Source organism: Telopea speciosissima, chromosome 2 (genome assembly GCF_018873765.1).
Source record: "Telopea speciosissima isolate NSW1024214 ecotype Mountain lineage chromosome 2, Tspe_v1, whole genome shotgun sequence".
Taxonomy (NCBI): Eukaryota; Viridiplantae; Streptophyta; class Magnoliopsida; order Proteales; family Proteaceae; genus Telopea; species Telopea speciosissima.
In genome coordinates, this window is record NC_057917.1 from 73,448,236 (window position 1) to 73,461,694 (window position 13,459).

Below are 13,459 nucleotides of genomic sequence, written 5' to 3' on the forward strand. Positions count from 1 at the left end.
TGTATTCCAGGAACCTTATTTTCAAGGGCTTTGCGATTGGAGTCTTTCTGTTTGGTTGCATTTGCAATATCCTGCTTAATTTGTTCCAATTCTGACTTGTCATGAGCCAATTTGGCATCAAATTTCTGCTGATCACTAACATGCTCTGTAATTTCCTTGTCTATCAGTAGGTATAGGTTAAGTGAGAACTGAAAGAACACATTAGAGTCCCACCAAAGTTCCCAATTGAATGGCTTGATTCTAGTTCAACCAATTTTCAATAATAAAAGGATGAACAAGAACTAATAAAAGGCATAGTAAAATCAATAAACCATACGGCGCAGGTTGTTTCACTAAATGGATGGAATAGTTGAATAGACTCCTGAAATTGGATATATACATTATCTTGAAAAAATCAAGATTTATAACTTCATTATTTAACACCTCATCCAGCTCACCAACATCAGCAAACACCAAAGGGTGGAAGAAAGGCAGAAACACCCAGGTCACCATGTCCACTGGGGTCATTGCTGACATGAAAAAGAATATCGTGAACCATCTTAACAAAAATTATTGTATATAGGTCCACAAGCCAATTACTTCCTTGATCTAATTCACCGTCATTAATAACAGTAGCACACTGAAAAAGGTGAAATAAAGGAAGGGAAAGGGAGTCTACCCTTTCCAGCTCATCCTCTGTCACCTAGGCATCCTTCAATTATCTTCAGAAGACAAACAAAACCAAGTCACTTTTATTTTCCATTTCTCACTTTTCTTATCTCATTTTTTCATTCCTCTTACTTTCCTTCCTTTTGTGAGGACCTCAGTTTTCCCTACTTTGTTTTGAAAGGATCCATGTAGCCGACCCCATTTAGTTGGGATAAGGCTGAGTTGTTTTTGTTGTTGTATTCTCCTACACTAAACTAGATGCAGAATCTGATGTGAGAAAACCACAAGTCCAATACCGTGGTCTAACACATTGTTTTTATATAGATTAAACTAATATAATTAGCCAAACCCTAAAGCACAGAAATAAGAGTATTTGGAAGGAAATGAGAAAGGATTGGCAGCCTTTCTCAGGGAACAGAAATGGAACAGAAACTAAAGTGGAGTAATGGAATTCCCAGAAACTTTAGAATATACAAATTGGATACTGAGGAGTCGTGCAACCTAGGGATCCAAACCCTAATTAGATCGCTATAGGCCCACTAAAAGTGATAAATCTCAAATAATATGAATAGTGGCCATTTGGCGCATTCAGAAACTGTTCAGACCCCTTCTGGGTAAGAAACAGAATCAGGGACTAAACAGGAAATAAATTTCAAAAGAAAGGACGTTTATGGAATTTAAAAACAAGAATGGGTTAAAATCGAACAAATTCTGAAAAGGAAGGGCTTTATGAAAATTAAACAGAAGCTGTCCTTATGTGGAAATAAGCAGAGTATATCTTCTTCAACCTAACAAAAACCGGACCAGTGGTAGAGCAAAACATGTTTCGATTGAGAGGAATCTCATATGAACACCGATCAATTTGAAATTTCAGGTAATGAATCACAACTCCCAGCCCTTCTGAATGCAACCAATAACAGACCTAATTATTAATTATAAAAATTAATATATATATATATATGAAATTGTATCTGGCAGAAGTCAAAGAACCAAATTTTGGTTTTCGATTTGAAACTCTCTATTCCACGCTTCCAGCAAGCTTTCGAACTAGAACTTTGCAGAAAAGGTCACCCTAAGGTACTGATTCAAGCCCCAAAGTTTGAAGCTGAAAGAAGGAATACCGATTGCTGAACCAAGTCTATCTCCAGAACAGGAAGGGTAACAACAGGACGAAAAGAGAAGGAAAGAACAAAATAAGGGGGGGGGGGGGGAGAAGAAGAATAAGAAGAAAATTAAGGTAGAAATCAGACCAGATAAAAGGAAGAAGGATTGGACGAAGAGATTCAGAACAGGGAGGAAGAAGAATAACACAGCAGTCGAAGCAACCTTTCAACTTCATAGACAGTGAATTAACTCGAACAGAATTCATTCGATCAACTCTGTCAATTGATGGGTTACATGGCTATTAATAACTTTGTTAAAGAATGATGATAACTCTAACTAGGATTCCTTATCACAAACTAACTCAAAAGACTGACTGAACTCAACCTCCTAATCAACTGCTAATAGACATAAAATAATAATACTAACAACAATAATAATAAATAGAGGATGGGCCTTGGTGCAACGGTACGGTTGCTCCATTGTGACCAAGTGGTCACAGGTTCAAGTCTGGAAACAGCCTCTCTGCGAAAGCAGGGGTAAGGCTACGTACATTATGACCATCCCCAGACCCCACAGTGGCGGGAACCTCATGCACTGAGTACGCCTTTTTTAATAACAATAATAATAAATGAAACTACAAAAATAACCCCAAAAAATAAATAAATCCCTAATAACTCTATTGGACCAAAATCCAGGTTTGAACCGGATTTTCCTTGGTCTGGGCTTCCAAATTGGTTCATGCCGGTCCAACCAAGCATATGCTACTGCATCAAGGAAAGGCTAAATTCTGGAGAAAAGGGCCATTTTATTTGGCAGCTGCATAGTGAAAAAGAACAAAGACAAACCCTTCAGACACTCCATTGAGCTGAAGTTTGGCCCAAGAAATAGGCACCAAAATGAACCTGTAACTCTGTAAGTGGCTTCAGAAGATATAGGTGGTCCATATTGAGCTTAAGCCCACTAAAGCCATTAGATGGCAATGGCCTACACCACAACAGGAAAATTTGAAGTTCTTAATCTATTCACACAGCTCGAGTGGGTTTTAGGGTTGCCCGTATCTATTATATTACTTCTGATAAAAGAGAATAAAAAGGCATACCCAGTGCACAAGACTCCCACCACTGTGGGTTCTGGGGAGGATAATTTTGTACGCAGCCTCAGCTCCACTCCATGTTTGCAGTCTTGTCATTTGTTCATAAGAAAGCCTATGGATTCTTACTTATCTATGTCATAGTACATCATAAGCCTATAGAAGAGACACATGCACGTCTTAAATTCCAACATTACCCTTCAATATATGAAACAGATACATCCCTTGTCCTCCATTATAAGTAAACTCATTTACTGTCATCATCCTTCCTCAGCTATCAAAGAGAAATATGACCAGGCAGTTTTCCAACACATTTTCTTGTTCTGATTTCTTTTAACCTACATAACTACATTAGCCTTCGCTATATATTTTTTTTTATATGCTAAACCACTTAATGTAGCTCTAGATAGGAGAAGGATCCTACTAGAGGCCAAGCAACAGGATCTAAAAGGGGGCTGCAGGTTCAAATGGTCAGAATAAGGATTTTAGGTCAATTTCTAGGGTTAGGGTAGGGTAATGAGAATGTAGTTTATATGATAAAACTAGGCAGGCTTTAGGGAGTTTAATGAGCTAGGTTTGATTAGGTTTGAGTAAGATTTTAAATTTCAGAAAATTTAGGATTAGGGTTTCGGGTTTTGGGAAATAGAAAATGGAATGAAAATAGGGTTTGGGATGGGATTTTGGGGCAGGGCTTTGGATCCAGTACAGGGGACAGCGGGAGGGAGGTTCGAACTAAGTTTGGGCTGATTCTGATGGCTAGATTAGGCTGTGGAAATTTTAGGGTTTGTGGGGCTTTAATGGAGGATAGGATTTTCTAGGGTTTGGATGGGAGTTTGGGGACCAAACTCAGATCGAGTTTCCCAATTGGGGAGGGGGATAATCGATCCAAATCTGAGAGGAAGGTGATGGCTGGAATGGTCTGTGCAGGGTTTAGGGCTTTAAGTTTTAATTTGAGAAGAGGGGAAGTTAGGGTTGGCTGTTTAGAGGATTTAGAAGAAGAGGAATGGGGATGGGGGCTTCAAACTTAATTGGAATTGCAGGAGGGAGATAACAGCAGCTGAAACTTGAACAATGGAAAAGGATAGAACCACCTTCAATCTTAGGGATCCTCCCAGCCATCACAGCGCAACGAGTCGTAGGAAATCCACCTACCCTTTCCACCTTGATAGAACCACAAGGATGAACACTCTCAAGGAGCAGCAGCAACAAAGGCAGCAAACACGATTTTCTTTTTAATTCATTAACTGTGGGGGAGCCTCACACAATTTAATATTTATAATAAAAGGCTAATAGCCAAATCCTATTACAATCTAAAACTCTACCCTCACTTAAATCGTGGAGGGGGGGACCTAATTAAGACAACCCCTAATAACTTAAAATAAAAGACACTTAATTAAATCACTTAAATTGAACCAATTGGATGCAACCAATTTGAACCAGTTCAATTAAAAAACATAAAAATAAACTAAGTATTGGGCTAATCCCGTATGCCACTTATGTACCCTTAGTTTAAGCCCATTAAAGTGGCCTATTACATAGAAAACCCTTGGGATCAAAGGCCTAACATATATATATATCCCAACCTATATCCCAACCTAGACTTATTTCTAAAGAAATTATCCCATTTCGATGATGAATCTGCATCACCACTCTTCATCCAAAACATTCCATTACCCACTCTATTTGTTTTTATTCTTATTCCAAGGTTACCAATTCCCTCTTCATCCTACACGTTCTATCACCCTACAAAATGGTTTCTAATGATTACTCAGGGAAGGGGATGGATAAACCATGAGTTTCTAATTTTCTAATTGCAAGATTGCTCCTCTGTTTAGAGATGGCCTTCTCTTCCTTTAAAGCAATCTATTGCCCATTTGCTTTCAGTTTTCATCTTCTTATTCCAAGATTGCCCATCTATTGGAAACAAACTTGAGAGTTCAATTTTCAGTAAATTTGATCAAAATCTCTCCAATGCACCTTGTTAGGCCAAAATCACAAATTCTACGTGGCATTACTTAGATATGTTGACTCAGCAATTCATCCCATCAGACACAGCCTATTGATGCTCCTATTGCTACGCAATGAACATGCCACCCCGCAACTAGTACAGTCTCAGATCAGTCCAGTGTTTGATCTAAAATTTTTTTTAAAAGAAATCAGGACTAGAAAGAATAATTCACTTGTTTTATAAGAATTGTAATATCAGCAATGGAATTGTAAGGTAAAGGAGGAAAAACCTCCTGTTTCCTTTATGAAAGTGATACAATATTTATAGCTTTGATGATTTCCCTTGGTGATTTCTCTCACTGCTCGCAGCACAACATAAGCATGTGATTGGTGAGACTCGAGAACAATAGGTTGGCCTGATAGGGGAACTTCATTGAATTCTTCTACATGGCTTTGCAACTCAGAGGAGAGGACTAGGTGGTCCTACACTTCAGGTTTGAAGTGTTGTCAAACTTTTAAGAACAAATTGAACCTGATTATGAGTGGTAGAAAGATTCATGATGGCACAAATAAGATTTTGGGTGATTTAGGGACAAGTATCCAATTTAATAAGAAAACAAAAGAAAATAAAAGAAAGTATACAGAGAAATACCTAAGGTGTCAGCACAATAGAGCTTTCTTAGGGCTAAACACCTAAGAGAATCTGGTATCAGAGCAACCAGGACCTTGGAGTCTTCAGCAAGAGATGGTAAATTGCCAGGATTTTGCCATCTTCGTTAACCACTCAGAAGTCAGAAATGAAAATATTATCTCTAGAATTTTCTATGTAGGCTGTCTCCAGAACAAGAAAAGAAACAAAAGTTGTAAGTCTCCCATTATTTTCTCCCACCATCTCTGTCATCTTCTCCCAAGACTTTCAATTTTTTGACCTGCCACCAGAACAAGAAAAGAAACAACAGGTGCAAGTCTCCCATTATTTTCTCCTGCCACATCTTTCATCTTCTCCCATGATTTTCAATTCCTTGACCTAAACCCTATTCCCTCAGCCAAATCTCAGTTATAAACCTTTAATTTAGGAGACCCAACTGATGCCCCAGGTAAGCTTTTGCAAAGCCTAGAACCCCTCTCTCTCTCAAAAGCCCTCCTCCATGTTTCAACCCAAGCCTTAATTCCTTATCATCCCCAATCCCCTGCTCTCTAATGACCTATAAAAACAAAATTTTGGAGTTAAATTCAAACCAACACCCTCTTTTCCCCTCTTTTGCAATAGAAAAGATGGTTGTGGTTAGTGTTTAGTTGAGGTGAAGATGGCTTCAAACCCACATATGTACTCAACCCTAAAAAAACTAAACCCTTTGAGTGCCTAAATCTTTTTCTTTCACCTATTAGCAACCTATTATCTGATCAAGAATTTTCACCTCATATCATCACATCCTCTATGGTCAGTTCAAACCACAAAGAAAAGAACCCTAGCCTAAATCTTACCCGATCCTAGCTTCCAAAGTCAATCTTGAAGACAACAAGTTCAAGTAACTCTGTATCAAATGTAAGAGGTTACTAGTATCAAGCATGCTTCTATTATTTTCCAGTTTCTTTTTTTTTTTTTTTTTTGGGGTGGGGGGGTGGGGTTGGGGGAAAGGGAAGATTTTATTACAAAAAGGCCAAAAAATCAACCTGTCCAAGATTGAACAGGTCCAACAGGAATCTATACAAGTACCTCAGTCTCCAAAAGGACCCTCTACATAAAGACCCACTCCTCCCCCTCTACAGTTCCAAAAGAACCAGATAACTCAAACTCCATTTACAGACTCTTTCCAATTTTCCCAAATAAAAAAAATGTATTGATTCCCAAAAATCCGGCACCAGAGATAACCAGCTCAAAACTCTCTCTAAGCCTTTTACAAACTGTGGGGAAACTGATTCTTTTGTAGCTTCAAAAATTCTCAGATTCCTTTCCATTCATAGGCACCAGTACACCAAGAATCGAATGATCCTCAGAAGAATTCTAAACCCAGTCCATTCCTTCAGAAATGGTTAAAGATAATTTGAAGAGGTCCAAGCCTACCCAGGACCAACAAAAACTCCCCTACACAGCTGCAGCAAAACTAAATCTCAGTAAAAGATGGTTAACATCTTTTCTAATTTCAGCACAAAGATAACATGTACTATTGTACTAATCATCCTCCTCAACTCCTAATAAAATTTTCCATTATTTTATATTTTTCTAACTACACAATCACACTCCAATAGCTCAGCATAAAGACATGCCCTAATACATGAAAAATACATTTGCTTGTTTATATATGAAACCATGTGCATCATTCGTGGTACTGAGGTGTGCCATACTTCTTTTCTCCCTGGTTCTGCAAAAGGGCCTATGATGTTTTATAAAGGAAAAGATAACATACAGAAATATCAAAGATAAATTGGCAAAACAGGCTAAAACTGAAAATCTGAAATAAGTTTGCTACTTCTGAACAAATCAACTTTATCAGGATATCTTCGAGATCCAGTCTAATCTTTTTCAGTTCCTCTCCCTTCGCATTGATGGACTTTGTGTTTTGCCTAATAATGTTCATAAACTTCAGTTTCGAACGCCTATAATCATAAAATCCTCCAGTCATACCACCTTTCTTGCTCACTTGATCACCTGGTATGAGAACACAAAAGTAGTGAAACCTTATCCCAAAAAAATCCAAATAAAATGTAAAACTGAGTCATGCAATACAAACCTTCCAAAGTTATGCAGTCCAAACCATCACTTCGAGCAACCCTTGTAGCCACATCCAAATCTCGGCAAACTAACGTTCTACCAAATACCTGGGAAGAAAGTCCAAATCCAATCCCAATGACAACTTTTTTTTCTTGGAGAGGTGAAAAGTCAATGGCAACAGCATCATGGACAGTTAGTTACACCCCCCCCTCCCAAAAAAAAAAGAACGTTTCATGAGGAGATTCTGCATTATCATCAATTAATAACTTAACCAGTGGGCACACCAGATGAAAAAAGTAAGAACAAAAGAAGTGCATCAATTCAAGTAACTATAACAAAGGAAAGATTTTAAAATGATGAGAGTACCCAATAAAAATAATTTTTCATGACAGTTTTTCCTGATGATTTAACAACACTTTTTGAAGGCAAAAGTAACAGAAAGCTCATCACTTGAAGCGCATTTGACAAGAATGTCACAATAATTAAGGATCAGGGGCCAAGATTAGAGATAAGGCACCCAAATATAGTTCAGTCAGCTTTGAAACTGAAACAACCCAATCTAGGACTGCAACCTATACGCTTACAATCAAGAACAGGTGCAAGAGCTGTCATTTCTGTCCAATTTCCAACTTGTTTATTGCATTTGTTGTGATTGACAAATAAAAGATATTCAGTTAAGGCATTCAGTTCTGATCCATTTGTTACCATTATTTGGTATCAGAGCCAACCATGACCAGCAATGAAAGTCTCTCTCTCACACGGCCGACAATCAAAAGATTCGTGATTATGTTCATAGGGAGTTGATGCAACTGAATAAGCAAATGGCTCAACAGGATAAACGAATAGCTAGAATGCAGCAACATATGGGCGTCCCAGAACCATTTATAGCAACTCCTTGGGAAGAGAAGAGACCTTTCAAAGCAACAGAACCTGAAATTGAGGTCAATGTTGGAAAGATTCTAGCAACTTGTGTCGCCAAGGAAGAGCCAGTCCTTGATGAACCTATTGTCAAGGCTTACATTGAAGAATTTGAAGCAAGCAAAGTTAAAGTAGTGGATGATAAGGAACTTGACACTACAGTTGAAGTGGTGATTGATGAAACACTTAAAGAAGACTCCACAGAAGATGAATTCACAACTGAGGAGACTGTGAACATGTGAACAACAAAGAAGAAAATCCAAAGGAGCTCAAGTTTGAAGTGGTGGAGGTAGAGGACACAACAGAAGAAGACTCTATGGACATGGCAGTTGAGTACACGTCTGAATTTGAGGTTGAGTACATGGGAGTATGTTATTCCACCCAAGTTCATTGAGGAGAGGGGGCCACCTCTTGAGGACTATATCCCTACTTATCAAGTAATCGTGAGCTACCAGAGTACTTGTATGGACTGAAATGCGATATTCATCAGTTATCACAAACGGTTGGTCCCTCGACATTCTAAAACTCGGGCTCAAATTTTTTTTAAGGTGGGGCGAGTAACTGAGACGGCAAAGCTTTAGGCCCCAAGGTGCCAGCCAAGAAGCCCATCGAGCCCAACAGTCTCAGTCACTTAAGCTTCAATACTAGGCCCAATTGATGGACCAGGTTTGGGCCCATTAAGGACCCTTCTTTATGACTTGCGTGGAGATATTTTCTGGAATTGGTTACAGCTGCAGCAGCTGTAGTTTATTCTGTCGGGAGACTTCTAGCTGCAATTCTTTAATTTTATTTAGCTGCTATTTTATTTACTAGTCATTAGTTAGATTTCAGTTACTTAGAATTCGCTTGTCTTCTTTCCTTTTTTATAAATTACTTTCTGTACAAGACCCTACACCATGTGTGGGGTTCTTGATTGGCTTATTTCCTTATTTTCTGAACAACAGTCTATTTATTTGTAAGAGCCTTTAGTGCTCAACACGATTTGATGAAAAAGGCCAAGTTTGGTTTCAACACCATGGTTGTGAGATGCAGTTGCTGTGAGATACAGTGAAGAAGAGATTCCTTAGCTCTGTGAGAAACAGACCAAAGCCATAGGTGAGAGGCCTTGGTCATATCCCTCCCTCCCTATCTTCTTATTCTTATTCTTTTCCATTAAGTTTTGTTTCCATTTTCATTACCTTGCAATAAACAAATAATCAGAAGGTGTCAAAGGTTTTATTTCTGCATTGTTGAGTGCTGCTGATCTTCTGAAGACTGGGCTATCGAGATCCATCACAAGCTGGTCCCTTGGAAGTTCAATCTCTTCCTTGTGGCTTTAATGTATTGGAGATTTCTGCAGCAGAACTTGAGCCTTTGTAACACTACAGATCAAGTGAACAGATCCAGCCCATATTTTGAGGGTACAGCATTCCCTTCAGGACCTTCTTTCGCTGGGGGTTTAAGCCTGATCCAATGGTGGGATAAGGCTGTACACTGTGAGTTACAGAACATGCTTTATTTCTAGTTTGTGTTTAGCCCTATGATCCTGGTGATTCTTGGTTTTCCTTTGTTAGAGTTTACGTAATAAGGGTACTTTGGGTACTGGGCTAATATCTTGTATTATGTTCTATCTTTTTTCTTCTTTTTCCTCCCTAGGCTACGTTATGTTACATGGGGGTAAGTATGTAATTTCTCATATATAATTAAGTGAATCAATATAAGGGAGAGAAATCTAGTCTCTCCCACAACACATTCACCGCCAACTTCTTCTCTTCTTTTCTTCTTCTCCAATAGAAAGAGAATGATAATTGGCAACTCTCATCTTCTCTCCTCTTCTCTTGTTCTATTACAACCTTTAGATTTCAACTTCCTTATCACCAGCAATAGGTGATTAGGATTCCATTAGAAAGAGAATGATAATTGGCAACCACAATTGCCCAAAAATAATCTCCTATTTCAGATGGTACAACTTGATTCTCTGCTGGCACACAACAGTTCCAACTACTACAAATAACCTACCCAACCCTCTGTTCTCCTCGAAAACTCTTGTAAACCCATCTAGATTTTCTCAGAGAAAACACTAACAGAAGATTTAGTATTCCAGCATCTTAACAAGACTCAATCTAACATTTAAATTCATCTCATCCAGTTAAGTTCACCATCCATCTTCCTTATGAATACAAATTCTCTTGCTTCAAGTCTTGAGTTTCCTCAAACTCCTAAGCCAGCCAAAGGGATCCAGATTCATTTATGAAATTGTTATAGTATACACTCACTGTCATGTAAAATCTGCCAAGCCATCGCTTTCTGTTAGATAATCATCTGTCTGAATGCCATCACTCTGGTCTGTGACATTCTATGATGCAATAGCATTAGAGTGGATAGACCGATTCAATAGGCTTTGGAAGCCAAACCCAAGCCCAAGAAATCCAGCTCAATGCCTAAGCCGATGGGTTCAGTTTTGGGTCCATACAAGGCCCATTGCTGGTAGCTATGTTAGTTGGGAATAATTTTAATTGTTGAGGAGAGTTGTACTTTTATTAATTATATAAGCTGTTAGTGTTGTTGGGCCCAAGCTAGGGAGTGGTAGGTTAGTTCTTTAGTCTTTAGGAAGTTAGTTATTGTTAGGAGTCTTCAACACATTGAGTAAACATGGTAAGAGGTTTTAGAGTTGTCAGTCTATTAGAGTTCTTATTTATGGTCTTTATATGTCTTGTCCTTATCATCAATTATTGATTTGAATTGAATAAAAACATTTGTTTGGGAATTTTTATATGGTGTGTCGACTCTCTCTCCCTCTCTTTCCCTTGTCGTGTTACATTTAATAAAAAAAAAAAAAAGAAAAGCTTAAGTTAATTAATTAAAGAATATAAAAGCCCTGTGGTATATTTTCTCCTCATTCTTCCTCCCTTTGATTTTCTCTTCTTGCCCTATCTTTCTCTTACTTTCTCTCCTACTTTTCTTTATCTATCCCTTCTCTCTCTCTCTCTCTCTTTCTCTATCAACGTTCTCTCTCTCCTATTTCCCTTCGTATTTCTCTACTTTATTTTCCCTTTCTTTCACTATCGTAAGGCACTGAAGTTGCAGGATTTCAGCAAGCATCTTTCTCAGGGAACAGTCTGAAAACAGGTCAGTTTGAATCATATAACTACCAAACCAATACCTGTTCTGTTTCTGCTGTTTTAGTATCTTATTCTCTTATTTCTCCCTTTCACACACACACACACATACATATATAGGGTGCATCTTGTTGTCACCAAGTAGGTGAACTAAGAAGTTGTAACCTCACTTTTTTGACCCTTGTCTTATTCCCTAAAGTTATATAATGCAAGCGTAACCTGTCATTGACTCATTGCACATGGACAATGACAGCTTTTGGAAATGACATAATGATAAGTCACTTTAAACTCGAGTTGAAAACACTTTTTTACCCATGACTAAAATAATGTTTGGGAAATAAGACGAGGAGCAAAAAAGTAAGATTACAACAAGATTTTCCCTAAAGCTATTTAATGCAAGGGTAATCCTGTCATTGCACATGGACAATGACAGCTTTTGAAAATGAAATAATGATAAGTCACTTTAAACTTGAGTTGAAAACACTTTTTTACCTATGACCAAAATAATGTTTGGGAAATATGACAAGGGGCAAAAAAGTAAGAGGAAAAGGATCCGATAGAGGCTATGATAGAGGCTCTGATAATAGTAAAAAAAGAGTAGATGAAAATAGTAAAAAAAGAGAAGTAGAAAGAAGTAAAAAGGAGTAAAGGATGTAAGAGGAAAATAAATAGGAAAAGAAGTCAAAGCAGCATCCTAAGAACATCCCCCTACAAGGGGTCGGCTACACGGGTCCTTGTCCTCCAAACAACTCTATCTACAGTCATCCTAGGATCGAGCCCTACTACATGCCTATCCTTTCTTACCACTTCTCCAATAGTCATTTTAGGCCTGTCCCTATCTCTTTTAGCTCCGTCAAACTGAATCTAGTCACTCCTTACTGGTGCATCCATGGGTCTCCGTTGTACATGACCATACCATCCCAAGCGGCTCTCATGGAATTTGTCCTGGATTGGTGCAACTCCCAATTCAGTTCTAATAAAATCATTTCTTATTCTATCTCTTCTGGTCTTGCCGCACATCCTCCTCAACATCCTCATCTCTGCTACACTCATCTTATCTATACTACTCTTCTTAACTGCCCAACGTTCCGCCCCATATGTCATAACTAGTCTTATTACTGTCCTGTAGAATTTCCCCTTAAGCTTAACAGGCATACATTTGTCACATAACACTCCCAAAGCACCTCTCTACTTCATCCATCCTACTTTAATTCTGTGGGAAACATCATCCTCTATATCACCCTCTCTGTTAAAGCTTGACCCCAGGTATCTAAAGCATTCACTTTGTGGTATCTCTCGCTCCTCAAGTTTCAGCACTTCAACAACTCTCCTGGTTTGGCCGAAGTTACGCATCATATATTCTATCTTTGTTCTGCTTAACTTAAAACCTTTTGATTCCAAGCTAGATCTCCATAACTCCAGTTTCCCATTAATCCCTTCCACTGTCTCATCAATCAAAACAATATCATCAGCGAATAACATACACCAAGGGAGTAAGGTTACAACAAGATTTTCCCTATATATATTCACTCATTCTAGGGTTCTTAGAGGTTTTTCCATCAGTGGAGTATAGGAAATCTAAAGGACTGAAGTTTTATGTAACAAAATTCAGTTAAGAGTCCAGCCAGATTTGAGAAACAGGGTTTGCTGATTTATATGCCCCTCCCCCCCCCCCCCCAAAAAAAAGGGGGGGGGGGGGCTGTAATGTTCTAGGTTGGATACTCACTCATTCTAGGGTTCTTAGAAGTTTTCTATCAGCAACCACAGGAAGATATAAGAAAGCAAAGAACCAACAAAAGTAAACAAAGACACCCCCCCCCATAATACCCCACCAAAGAAAAGGGGGGGAGGAGAGGAAGAACTCCAATGACACACTCCACTAAAGAGCACTCTAGAAAACCTGCCACAATGAATAGTATCAAACCCCAAACCCCCCATCCC

General features: G+C 38.5%; 1 protein-coding gene across 2 annotated transcripts in view; it reads right to left on the minus strand.

The window, feature by feature from the left end:
- LOC122653155 (structural maintenance of chromosomes protein 3) overlaps positions 1-13,459 on the minus strand; it is a 45,247-nt gene that overhangs the window by 13,925 nt on the left and 17,863 nt on the right. For both annotated transcript variants that reach the window (XM_043847096.1, XM_043847095.1), the window contains exons 18-20: positions 7,522-7,609; positions 7,290-7,439; positions 15-166 (exon numbers count right to left, since the gene is read on the minus strand). In XM_043847096.1, coding sequence (XP_043703031.1) covers positions 15-166; positions 7,290-7,439; positions 7,522-7,609 — 390 coding nt within the window. The remainder of the gene's footprint in view (positions 1-14; positions 167-7,289; positions 7,440-7,521; positions 7,610-13,459) is intronic.